Source organism: Macaca nemestrina, chromosome 7 (genome assembly GCF_043159975.1).
Source record: "Macaca nemestrina isolate mMacNem1 chromosome 7, mMacNem.hap1, whole genome shotgun sequence".
NCBI classification, from domain to species: Eukaryota; Metazoa; Chordata; class Mammalia; order Primates; family Cercopithecidae; genus Macaca; species Macaca nemestrina.
In genome coordinates this window covers 70,294,683-70,307,957 of record NC_092131.1, presented here as the reverse complement: position 1 = coordinate 70,307,957, position 13,275 = coordinate 70,294,683, and the positions used below count along the sequence as shown (strand labels likewise).

The 13,275-nt window shown below is 38.4% G+C and overlaps 1 protein-coding gene across 14 annotated transcripts in view; it reads left to right on the top strand.

The window, feature by feature from the left end:
• Positions 1 to 13,275, top strand: part of LOC105478007 (tetratricopeptide repeat domain 6) — a 253,314-nt gene that overhangs the window by 211,231 nt on the left and 28,808 nt on the right. For 4 of the 14 annotated variants that reach the window (XM_011734966.2, XM_071100276.1, XM_071100277.1 and 1 more), the window contains 2 exons: positions 7,985 to 8,210; positions 8,699 to 9,103. The exons of 2 other annotated variants lie outside the window; for them this stretch is intronic. In XM_011734966.2, the coding sequence (XP_011733268.2) occupies positions 7,985 to 8,210; positions 8,699 to 8,835 (363 nt within the window). In that variant the 3' untranslated portion in view covers positions 8,836 to 9,103. Of the gene's footprint in view, positions 1 to 7,984; positions 8,211 to 8,698; positions 9,469 to 13,275 lie in introns of those variants that run through there. 8 more of the 14 variants (XM_011734973.2, XM_011734972.2, XM_071100279.1 and 5 more) reach the window with 5 other exon arrangements.

Genomic DNA, 13,275 nt, shown 5'->3' with positions numbered 1-13,275 from the left:
CTCACTGCAAGCTCCGCCTCCCGGGTTTACGCCATTCTCCTGCCTCAGCCTCCCGAGTAGCTGGGACTACAGGCGCCCGCCGCCTCGCCCGGCTAGTTTTTTGTATTTTTTAGTAGAGACGGGGTTTCACCGTGTTCGCCAGGATGGTCTCGATCTCCTGACCTTGTGATCCGCCCGTCTCGGCCTCCCAAAGTGCTGGGATTACAGGCTTGAGCCACCGCGCCCGGCCTTCTTTCTTATTGCTCATCTTTGATAATAAAATTTGGCAGCTTTCGATAATGATAACATTTGTTTCCTTTCACTTTCTCCATTGTGTGTTGTTTCAGTGAGTTTTATATTTTAGTGTATTTTTTATGATGGTGGATATTGTCTTTTGGCTGCCAGATGTAAAAATTTCTTAAGCAGTTCATGTAGGACTGGTCTTATACTGATGAATTTCCTCAGTCTTTGTTTGTCTGGGAAAGACTTTCTCCATCATTTTTGAGCAATAACTTTGATGGGTATAGTATCCTTGCTTAACAGTTCTTCCCCTACCACCCCCCAAGCACTTTGAATATATCATCCAATTCTCTCCTGGCTTATAGGATTTCTGTGGAGAAATCTGCTGTTAGTCTGACAGAAATTCCTTTATATGTGACTTGATGCTTTTGGTGTTTTTAAAATTCTCTCTTTGTCTTAGACTTTTTATAGTTTGATGATAGTGTGCCTCAGAGAGGGCCTTTTTGGGTTGAATCTCTCTGGGGACATTTGAGGTTCCTGTATCTGTATGTATATCTCTTCCAATATTTGGGAACTTTTCAGTTATTATTTTACTGAATAGGTTTTCAATGACTTTTTCTTTTGAACTCCCAAAATTGAATGTTTGTTCACTTGATGGTATCCTCTATATGATGTAAGCTTTCTTCGTTCATTTTTATTCTTTTTGTTATTGTTGTCTGACTAGGTCATTTCTGAAGACCTGTCTTCAAGTTTAGGAATTATTTCTCCTATTTTACCTAGTCTATTGGTGAATGTCTTGATTGTATTTCTTTAATTACATTCATTGAATTCTTCAGTTCCAGGATTTCTCTTTGGTTATTTTCTTATGATATCTATATTTGTTTGATTTCTCATCTAAATCATGAATTCTTTTTTTGATTTCTTTGTATTGCTTATCTGTATTCTTTTGTTCTAAATTTCTTTAAGGTAAATATTTTGAATTCTTTTTTAAACATTTCACAAAATTTCTTTTCTTTGGGGTTACTGGAGATTTATTGCACTCCTTTTGGGGTGTATTTCTTTGCTTTGTCATGTTTCTTGTGTCCTTACATTGATATCTGCTCATCTGGTGTAACCATCACTTCTTCCAATTTTATTAAGTAGCTTTCATAGGGAAAGACTTTTTTCTGCAGATGTATCTATAAAGTAAGTTGAATAGGGTACTTTGGCTTAGGTTCTAGGTGGGCACCATAGAGTGGTATAGTCTGCATATGATTACTTCATCTATAATCAATGTCAGTGGTGTCTGTGAGTTCCTTGGTGGCTTAGGCTGTGGTTATTAGTGGACACTGTGGTGAAACTTTACTGGAGGTGGTGATGCCAGGCAGTCCAGTCCTCAGGCCCTGAGGTAGCACATGGGGGCCGTTGCAGGCAGTGGTTTTCCCTGGGTGGGCAGTCTTTGTGCTCCTGGCAGGGCACATAGGCACTGGCAGTGAGGGCGGTAGGCTGGGAAGGTCAGTCTTTAGGCCCCTGGGCTGGATGTATAAGCACTAGTGGTGTCCATGGCAGGGTAAGTGTGGTGTGAAATGTTATAATTTTAGTTTTCATTGTAGAAATACTATCTTTTTCCTGGTGATTTTTTTTATTGTCTTTGAGACTTTGAGGGTAAGAGGTTTGTGTGTATGTGTCTTTAAGATGAGAGATATCAATTTACGCTCCAATGTTAATAAGAACAAACTAGTAAATTGTTGGTAAAGGAGAGTGTCAGGGATAATTAGGATCAAAATCTTCAAGAATTTGATGAAGTTAAGAGTTTGGAAGTTGCACATGTGGCCCTTGATGGGAGCAGAACACACTACCCGTTATGTCATTAGGAAAGGCAGAGGGTTTGGGCACAGTTGAATGTAGGTTTTGGTAGTATGTAACCCTATCTATTGATTATATCTTCTCCATGGATACAAGTATTAGTCACCAGTTAACAGTGGGAGTGAATGGTTAAGAAAGAAAGACAAGATGGCTAGGATTTTTAAAGAGAAGAGAGAAAATGTGAAATAATTGTGTTAAGAGAGTGGTAAGATGAGCATATTAGAGTGTAGTAACAATATGAAGTCCTCATTTGAGGTTTGTAGTTTTAAATTTCAAAATGAGATCTTGAGTCTTTCTTGCTTTGCATATAATTCTCTCTATACAGATTAAATACTGCTTTATGTCATGCAGTTGTTTCTGTGTTGATCTCTATCTCCTTACTCTGTAAGCTGTTAAGGGGCAGGAAGCACACTCTGCCCTCTTATCTCTACATTTCTCTGCTCTGAAAGTCCATTTATTATCATGACTTACACTACTTGAAACTCTCCTTTCTTCTGAGCTCCTAACCCATATTTAGGAGTTGCTACAACTGGATATTTTACAAGTTCATTAAAGCCCATTCTGAATTGCTCTCTCTATCCATTATCCTCAGCCGAGCTTTCTTCATATAAATGCTCTCTCAATTCGAGTTGTCATCTTCCATAAAGTCACTTGAATAGAAATGTCAGAGTCAACCATAACTTTCTGTTTCTTATGTCCTTAAGCTAATGTCATCTAATCCTGTCAGTTTTACATCTATCCTGTCAGTAGAGACAATTGCTCAAAGATCAGTTGTCTCTAACTTGACCAAACTCAGATCACCCTCTGGCTGGATCCTAGAAATGTTTATGTGCATTGTAGTTAGTTAATGTGATTAAGGCAAATAAAATTCCCAGGGCAATGTTATATTTCCATAGATGTTTAAGATCTGCATGAAAAGGAGATATTCACCTTTTTCATTCATTTGTCTTTGATTACTATATGGGCATCATGTAGAAAAGTATTTGGTTAGATCCAAGTGTAGTTTAAATTCTTTTTGAAGTATGGCTGTATTCCCTCCAAAGTATAGACAAATTATCTGGGCAAATATTTCATGTAAAATATGTTCCATCTTTTGACTTGATATACTGGATGCCTGAGCTTTACAGTGCACACTCCCTCCAGGGACTAGCAAGCTTTGGGAATAGGTATTCAGCTATTCTAGTATGCTTTGGGCTCCGTGGAGAAAATGGCTTTTATTCCCTTTCACCCTCTGCCCTCATCACCTTATTTCTGACTATAAAGGAGGTAAGACTTAGGCTAGGAGGAAGGGTCCCTCAACTGATCTAATAAACTCTAGAGGGTTAAAAAAATGTGTGTGATCTGGCTTCTTTCATCTTTAGTGACTTAATGATAACCACTTAATGTGATTTAATGATCTTAAACCACAGTTGGATGTGCTACTTGCATACATTATGAACTACAGGTGACTTTAAAAAATAACTGGATCTGCTTTTTAATTAATTACAACGTAAGGGCATTAAACCAATTATTAAAAAATCAAGGCCATCTGTTGTGGTAGATGCCTTTAGCCTCTAATTGCTTCATAGTTAATATTCTGATACTTCAAGTAACCTCATTAAATTTATAGGTTTCATTTTCTAAGTAATATATTTGGCAGCTAGAGTAGAAAGTTACACAGTTCAAAGTTCTTTTCTCTTACGTGAGAAAAAGAATTTGCTCTTACATGATTGAAGGTTTGCCTTGTGATGTGTAATTGTGTCTTCTTTATTGATAATTTACTGGTGAATCAAAATGAAGTCTAAATTACTTTAGGAAGAAAGTTTTGGCCTTGCTTGGAGTCTTTCCCTTGCCTCATTTCTGAGAACTGGGGGTGCAGCCTTCTCTTCAGGAGAGAATCCTCTTCAAGCTCTTCACAGAATGATGTCAATCCTGTCCCCCTTCCCCCCAACCTGTCTCAGGGTTGAGATGCATTTTACATCTTGAGCTAATTACCTCTCAAAAGTAAGAGGAAGCAAAATTCATGGAGTATTGCCTAAAGGTGATGTTCCCTCTCCATGTATAGACACTGGGAAAAACGTGATATATAAGTAATAATTGACGGAGTCCTTACTACTTTCTGCATATTGTTCTCAGTACATTACATATTAGTTCACTTAACCCTCACATCAACACTGGAAGTGGAGTTTTATTTGTTATCTTTGTTTTACAGATGAGGAAACTGATGCAAATAGAGTTTTAGTAACTCACTCAAAGTAGAGGCAGGATATAAACCCAGCAATATGACTCTATGGTCTGGGCTCTCAGCCACTGTGCAATCAGTGTTCCATATCACTCATGAAGGAAGTGAATAGAGGACAGCTCTTCGGGAAACATAGAGGAAAGTAGTTCAGTGACAGAGAGAATTTTAAGAAGGAAGGAGAGACCAAAGGTGTCCATGCCACAGAAATGTCATGGAAGACAAGAACTAGAATGTGTCCATTAGGCTTGAGGACAGCTGCAATTTTAGCAACAACAGAATTCATGGAATAGGGGGAAATAGAAGCCAGATTATGTTTGGTTCGGAAAAAGTTGAGTATTAAGTAATTGGCGAGTGGCAAGCTTTACTGTGAAAAGTGACTCTCTCTTTAAGGTAGGTTTTAAAGTAGCGGCCAGGTTTTCATCCATCAGGGAATTAGAGATTTCTAAGTTGACTAGCAGGATGTCTAATCAGCATCTCAACTATTTGTGGTGAAAGGCCAGTTAAAAAAAATTCTAGTATACTGTAATCAATATACATTGCTAAAACCCAATAAAAATGAATTACTAGAAATGTGATCAAGTGCTGGGATGTCATAGCCATGTCAAAATTCTATAAAAGTTACTTATTGTTTATTCTCAATTTTGGTACTTGCCTCTTTGCAGAGCTCTAGCAAATGGCTCCTGGACCAGGACTCCAATACTGTTTTGCAGACTAACTTGAGGGTCCCTTTCAGATCAATGATGAGTTGTGAATAATCTCAAGTCTTTGGTCTTTTCAACAAGCTGATATTTCCTCTCTCTTTTTTATACCTTTTTTTGGTATAAGTGAGTTTTTATCACTCTTGTATGTCTTAGAACCTTATTTTGAAAAGTCTCTTGTGGTTGAGCTCTTACTCTGCTTTTTTACACAAAGTTTTACTTTTCTTTCTTCTTTTGTTTTCTTGTTTACTTTTTTTTAAATTGTACTTTAAGTTCTGGGGTACATGTACACAATGTGTAGGTTTGTTACATAGGTGTAAATATGCCATGTTGATTTGCTACTCCCATCAACTCATCATTTACATATCCCTCCCCCAACCTACCACCCACTGACAGGTCCTGGTGTGTGATGTTCCCCTTCCTGTGTCCGTGTATTCTCATTGTTCAACTCCCAATTATAAGTGAGAACATGCAGTGTTTGGTTTTCTCGTCTTGTGTTACTTTGCTGAGAATGATGGTTTCCAGCTTCATCCATGTTCCTGCAAAGGACATGAATCCATCCTTTATCATGGCTGCATAGTATTCCATGGTATATATATGCCACATTTTCTTTATCTAATCTATTATTGTTGGGCATTTGGGTTGGTCTTTGCTATTGTGAACAGTGCTACAATAAACATACGTGTGCATGGGTCTTTAGAGTACAATGATTTATAATCCTTTGGGTATATACCCAGTAATGGTATTGCTGGGTCAAATGGTATTTCTGGTTCTAGATCCTTGAGGAATCACCACACTGTCTTCCACAATGGTTGAACTAATTTATACTCCCACCAACAGTGTAAAAGCATTCCTATTTCTCCACGTCCTCTCCAGCATCTCTTGTTTCCTGACTTTTTAATGATCAGCATTCTAAATGGCATAAGATGATACCTCATTGTGGTTTTGATTTGCATTTATCTAAACACCAGTGATGATGAGCATTTTTTCATGTGTCTGTTGGCTATATGAATGTCTTCTTTTGAGAAATGTCTGTTCATATCCTTTGCCCACTTTTTAATGGGGTTGTTTATTTTTTTCTTGTAAATTTGTTTGAGTTCTTTGTAGGTTCTGGATATTAGCCCTTTGTCAGATGGACAGATTGCAAAAATTTTCTCCCATTCTGTAAGTTGCCTGTTCACTCTGATGATAGTTTCTTTTGCTGTGCAGAAGTTCTTTAGTTTAATTAGATCCCATTTGTCTATTTTGACTTTTGTTGCCATGCTTTTGGTGTTTTAGTCATGAAGTCTTTGCCCATGCCTATGTCTTGTATGGTATTGTCTAGATTTTCTTCTAGGGTTTTTATGGTTTTAGGTCTTAGGTTTAAGTCTTTAATCCATCTTGAGTTAATTTTGGTATAAAGTGGAAGGAAGGGATCCAGTCTCAGCTTTCTGCGTATGGCTAGCCAGTTTTCCCAGCACCATTTATTAAATAGGGAATCCTTTCCCCATTGCTTGTTTTTGTCAGGTTTGTCAAAGATCAGATGGTTGTATATGTGTGGTGTTATTTCTGAGGCCTCTGTTCTGTTCCATTGGTCTATATATCTGTTTTGGTACCAGTACCATGCTGTTTAGGTTACTGTAAACTTGGAGTATAGTTTGAAGTCAGGTAGTATGATACCTCCAGCTAGCTAGACTAATAAAGATAAAAGAGAGAAGAATCAAATAGATGCAATAAAAAATGATAAAAGGGATAGCACCATCGATCCCACAGAAATACAAACTATCATCAGAGAATACTATAAACACCTCTATGCAAATAAACTAGAAAATCTCAAAGAAATGGATAAATTCCTGGACACATACACCCTCCCAAGACTAAACTAGGAAGAAGTCAAATCTCTGAATAGACCAATAACAAGTTCTGAAATTGAGGCAGTAATTAATAGCCTACCAACCAAAAAGAGTCCAGGACCAGATGGATTCACAGCCGAATTCTATCAGAGGTACAAAGAGGAACTGGTACCATTCCTTCTGAAACTATTCCAATCAATAGAAAGAGAGGGAATCCTCCCTAACTCATTTTATGAGGCCAGCATCATCCTAATACCAAAACCTGGCAGACACACACACACACACACACACACACACACAAAATTTTTAGGCCACTATTCCTGATGAACATTGATGTGACAATCCTCAATAAAATACTGGCAAACTGAATCCAGCAGCACATCAAAAAACTTATCCACCATGATCAAGTTGGCTTCATTCCTGGGATGCAAGGCTGGTTCAACATACGCAAATCAGTAAATGACAAAAACCAAGTGTTATTTTTCTAATTTGTATTTTATCCTGTTGTTGTGGCCTTCTTTTCTATTTTATGCTTTAACATATTTTCATCTCTATACAGGGATCTGGGATTTGGGGTAAGAGGCAGTGGGAGGATTTTTTTTTTTTTTTTTGAGATGGAGTCTTGCTCTGTCACCTAGGCTGGAGTGCAGTGGTGTGACCTCCACACACTGCAACTTCCGCCTCCCAGATTCAAGCAATTCTCCTGCCTTAGCCTCCCGAGTAACTGGGATTACAGGCGCCTGCCACCACACCCAGCTAATTTTTGTATTTTTAGTAGAGATGGGGTTTCCCCATATTGGCTAGGCTGGTCTCGAACTCCTGACCTCAGGTGATCCACCTGCCTCAGCCTTCCAAAGTGCTGGGATTGCAGGTATGAGCCACCGCACCCAGCCAGTGGGAGCATTTTAACCCAGCCAACAGGAGTATTATATCACTGACATTATCTAGAATTGCTGACACATTGTAATAACAAAAAACAGATCAACTTTTGGTTGGGTTTACCTTTTTACATTCTCTGCAGACAATGCACCTCTGTACCTGGGATGAATTGCTTCTATTGCCCCCTTGGTATGCCACTGGCGTTAATTTAAAATTAAGACTAAAAGTGCTTCAAATTTCGGTATAGTAAGTTGCTAATTAAAATATATCATTATCTTCATATTTTGTAGGCCAGTGGCTACTTCTCAAAAGCTTTAAAATTTGATCCAGAAAATGAATATATTCTCATGAATCGAGCTATTACAAATACAATATTAAAGAAATACGAAGAAGCAAAAGGAGATTTTGCAAATGTAATTGAAAGCTGTCCATTTTGGGCTGCAGTATATTTTAATAGAGCACATTTCTACTACTGCTTAAAGCAATATGAACTAGCTGAGGAAGACCTTAATAAAGGTATACTTTCGGTAATTATTTTGGTAAGATTGCAGTGGTTGATGTGATTATTTTTAGACTACAAAAGAAGAAAATCATTAGGTCTATTTATTTAGATAAAGTTACATAAGAATTAGTGGTTTTAGATATCATGTCCTTGATATAATCGATATAGATTCCTTTATGTAATGTCTTAACTTAAAGCTCTAGTAAACTGAGATATAGAGAATTATTACAAAACTATACACAAACAATGCCAACCTTTCGAAGAAAGACATTGTACTGTGTTTCCCCAAGTTAGTTTGCTTAGAAAGATTCAATATTTTTAATTTAGCTAAATAGTTCTGTTTGAAGAAAAATATTTTCAAATAAAAAGTATTAAAGTTCTTGATTTCATCCATTGAGTTACTTTTTAAAAAAAGTTCTTATACAATTTTTGTTTGTAAGGAAATGAGACTATTTTTTGAGTGCTAGCTTAAACATATCTTGATTTTCTTTTTCTTTTGCAGCCCTGTCTTTGAAGCCTAATGATGCTCTAGTATATAATTTTAGAGCAAAAGTTCGTTGTAAAATAGGTCTGATTGAGGAAGCTATGGCTGACTATAACCAAGCACTTCATCTTGAAGACCATAACTCAGTTATATGATTACATAGACCGTGGTTGCTAGAGTAATTTACACAACTGTTCTCTCTGAAACTGAAACATATTTGTTGTCTAAAAGGTTCCACCATTTTCATTATTGTATTCATTATGCTTAGTCTTCCATATAACCTTCTATGCATTTTAATAAAATGTTTGTTATACATTAATTATAAAATTTATGTCATTTTCTGCATATTTGGAACACCTTGATAATTGAATTTTTTCAAGGCTGCAAAATTTAAAGGAAAATGTTTCTTAAGGAATTAAATAGGAATGTTTCTTAACATTTAAAATATTTTCTTTAAAGTAATTCTTTTTGAAATAATATATATATATAATATACAATACTATATATTGTAGAAAAAATGTCATCGACCTTTTCATCAATCCTTGCTGATAATGTATTCAACAGTATACAGATTAAAAAAATAAACAGAACTGATGACTATAAAAAACTGAACTCAAGTAAAACCCTTCTCTTTTCCTTTAAACAGTGTGTATACAGGTCAATAGCCTTCCTAATACCTATATTCTTCCAATAGACAAATGTGTTTCTCTTTTACATGTGGCCTGCCTTCTAGGACAGCACCTATAAAGATTTTGGACATCATGTTTCCTTGAGATAGTTCCCTCTGCCTCTTTAATGCAGCTATCATAGATACATATAAAATCTGTATATATTTATAATTCTTGCATTGCAGGAGTTGATGAGTGAAAATAAAACAACTAAAAACTATTTATAGAGTGTCTCTGAGGAATCTTTGAATGAACCAGAGAACTCTTTCCCTTTGCCTCACTGATAACAGCAAGACTTCTTAACTTTTTTTTTTTTTTTTGAGACAGAGTCTCACTATTGCCCAGACTGGAGTGCAGTGGCGTGATCCTGGCTCACTGCAACCTCCACCTCCCAGGTTCAAGTGATTCTCCTGCCTCAGCCTTCTGAGTAGCTGGGATTACAGGCGTGTGCCACCACACCCAGCTAACTTTGTATATTTAGTAGAGATGGGGTTTCACCATGTTAGCCAGGCTGATCTCGAACTCCCGACCTTGGGTGATTGGCCCGCCTCCGCCTCCCAAAGTGCTGGGATTATAGGCATGAGGCATTGCTCCAGGCCTGGCTTCCTAACTTTAAATTTACTCATATTTGCCTCATTTGGGTTGTTTCCCTTCTTGATTTTATTCTTCCAGTACATCTCCATCTCCTCAGAGACCTGTGTTCACTGTAAGCAGGCATTTGGAAAGAATACTTCTCTCCACTCAGCTTTCTTTGTTTTTAGTTTGATGTACCAGATTTTCATAATAGGATGTTGACTTTTATTTAATTAGTCAATTAAGTAATTCTTTTTAAGAGGCAGGATCTTTTTGTCACCCAGGCTGGAATGCAGTGGCGTGATCATAGCTCACTGTAGCCTTGATCTCCTTAGCTCAAGTGACCACCCTGCTTCAGCCTCCCAAGTAGCTAGGACTACAGGCATGCAACACCATGCTTGGCTAAATTTTTATTTTTTGTGGAGGCGGGGTCTTGCTATATTGCCAGGCTTGTCTCGAACTGCTGGACTCAAGTGATTCTCCCATCTTGGCTTCCCAAAGTGTTGGGATTACAGGCGTGAGCCACTGTGCTTAGCCAGAATGTTGATTTTCATTTGTAAGCCACCATGGGATGCTTCACACTATTTCAGGAAAATTTTCTCGGTATGATGTGTGGGTCCATGTGAGGATTGGGTCGTCCCTGGTGAGTTATTTTACTTGGTAAATCAGACAAATTTAATAAGCTGCTTCATAACCTCTTTCTCTCACTTATCTTCATGCCTTTTCATCTCTGCCCCAGCCACAGATGAGATTCAGACAAACCACATGCAGCCACAGACAGCCCCTGCCTCCTGCCTATGCCGCAAGTCACTCACCGACTGCCCTGGGGCTTCTCTGTAGAAAGAGGTGATAGAGGCTGTGGGATTCTCAGTGCCTGCCCCTATGCGCTGTGGACGTGCAGGGGACAGTTCCTGTCTGATGAACCTTTTTGGTGATGGGAGAAATGATCTGGTAGATAAATTCTAACCTCTTCCGTCTCTTCTTGGTGGAGTGTTCTGAGACACTGAGTGTACACGGCTCCGTGGAGGATAGTCCTGAGTGATTATGCAATCAGTTGTACTTACTGGTGGCCACTTTCAAATCACACCTCATGCTGGTGCTTCTGTCTTCCTTGCCTCACCCTCCCTTCTCAGCGTCCCTGCTTTCCTGGGATTGTACTTCTCGATAAAGTAGTAACACAGAAGCATTTGCCTTGGGGTCTACTTTCTGGTGGGAGCCCAGGCTGAGACAGTTAGTAATTTAATATTTTTTTCTAATTGTACACAAATCCTTGTAACACATGGCAGGATGTGATAACTATTGGGGAAATGATACAATCCAAGGGTCATGCGAGCAGAGTAGGACAAAACATGTCTAACTTTTCAAAATGCGGTATGTCCCCTGGCTCATATCCCCTTGGCACCCACAGTTTCTGCATGCACTGACAGAATCCTATTGCAAGCATCCGTGATTTTCCACGGGAGGCATTTCTTTCTCTCAGCCCGTGCCCAGGCCAGGCCTTCTGAAGAGGAGCTGATGACACTAGGAGGAACCTTCAGCTAATGACAGAAGGGAATTAAAGGATAAACTCTCAGCTCCCTTGTCTCTTGAAGGGATAGCTCTCCCTGACTTCCCCAGTGGGATTAAACCCCAGTGACCTGCCATATAATTTTTTCTGTGGCCACACCTTTTGTTGGCTTTTTCCCTTCCCTGTCTTACCTCCCTCTCCCCTGGCAAAGACAAAAGCATGCTAGGATCTCCTCCCAAGTAAACTACTTGCACTTAAATAAATAAAACCTGTCTCAGGATCTAAGATGGCAGCATTGAGGAAGAAGCATTTAAGCTGGTCCTGAGCAGGAGAAAATGCCCATGGGCAGAGGTGTTGAATAGTAAGACTCTCCATACAGACTGAATGTCAGGACAGAGATACAGCAGTGAGAAAATAAAGAAGCATATTTTGGAAAGGGGCTGGAGCAGAGTTTTTGTGAGTAAATGATAGAAGGAAAATAAGGCTCTGTAGTCAGAAGGAGATAGAGAAAGAGGGTTTTTTTTTTCTTAGTCATTTTTTCTCCCTCAGTCTTCACATTAGTAGACTGCGGATATTTTAGCCTCGCCAATAAAATTGGACATATGAAAATTGATCAGTACTCTACAGAAAAAGGTTTACCTTGTCCTGTATGTGCTCCAACTGTATGTGGTATAGATTCCAACTCTGACAGTTGGAAGATCCAGGGCAGATAAAGGGAAGGATAGCATGATGAAGGAAGGATTGAGAGGATGGAGAACACAGAAGAAAGTAACTTCAGGAGGTCATAGGATGTAAATGAGGTACTCATGCCCCAAGGGAAAAGGAAAAAGATGCCTAGCTTTCATCTTTTCTAATTAACTTTGCTTGGTTTTGATCGCTTCAGAAGGTTCCCTGAGTCTACATGCTTCTCACTGTTGTAGGACTTACTGGTTGGGTTTAATTTATTTATAATAAGTACACAAACACACACACAGGACTTCTTCTGATGATTATCTCTGGGAGATAAAATTGGAGGGAGAAAGGAGAAAGGGAGCAGAAGATTTTTCACTTTGTTTTATTAAAATTTTTTTACACATCAAGATGAAAGAAGAGTGGTGGAATTATAGATGACTTTTTCAATTTTATGCACTTCTGTATTTTTTTTTAGTTTTTTTTTTTTTGTTAATTTATGTATTTTTTTAACTAGAATATAAGCTTTATAAAGACAGGAATTTTGTCTTTTTTGTTAAGTGCTGTATCTCCAATGCCTGTAGTGCCTGGCAGCTAATTTATGCTCATAACATATTTGTTAAATAATACACAAATTACAACTACCAGGGATCACCATTATTGTATAGATATTGTGGTGTGAATTATTTGCTTGTCATATGCCCTTCAGACATCTTGCATTCCTTCCATAAGACAGATACTGAAAGCTAAAAGTTTTGCCTCCCAAATGTCATTGCAGCCAGCAGAGTTCCTGATGTGATTTAGTTTCTGCCAGTTTGATGCAATCTGATGAGGCTGAATTGAGGCAGTATCATCCAAAGCACCCTTCTGCTCATGCTAAAATAGTTGGCTAGAGTAGAATTGTTAGATTTAGCAAATACAAATATAGAATAACTGTAGTATGGTTTGGATTTGTCCCCTCCAAATCTTATGTTGAAATGTGATCTCCAATGTTGGAGGGTGGGACCTGGTGGGAGGTGATTGGATCTTGGGTATAGATCCCTCACGAAGGGTTTCACGCCACCTTTTTGGTGATAAGTGAGTTCTACCTCAGTTAGTTTACTGGAGAGTTGGTTGTTTAAAATAATCTGGCTCCTCCTTCTCCCTTTCTTGTTCCTGCTCTCACCATGTGCCTGCTC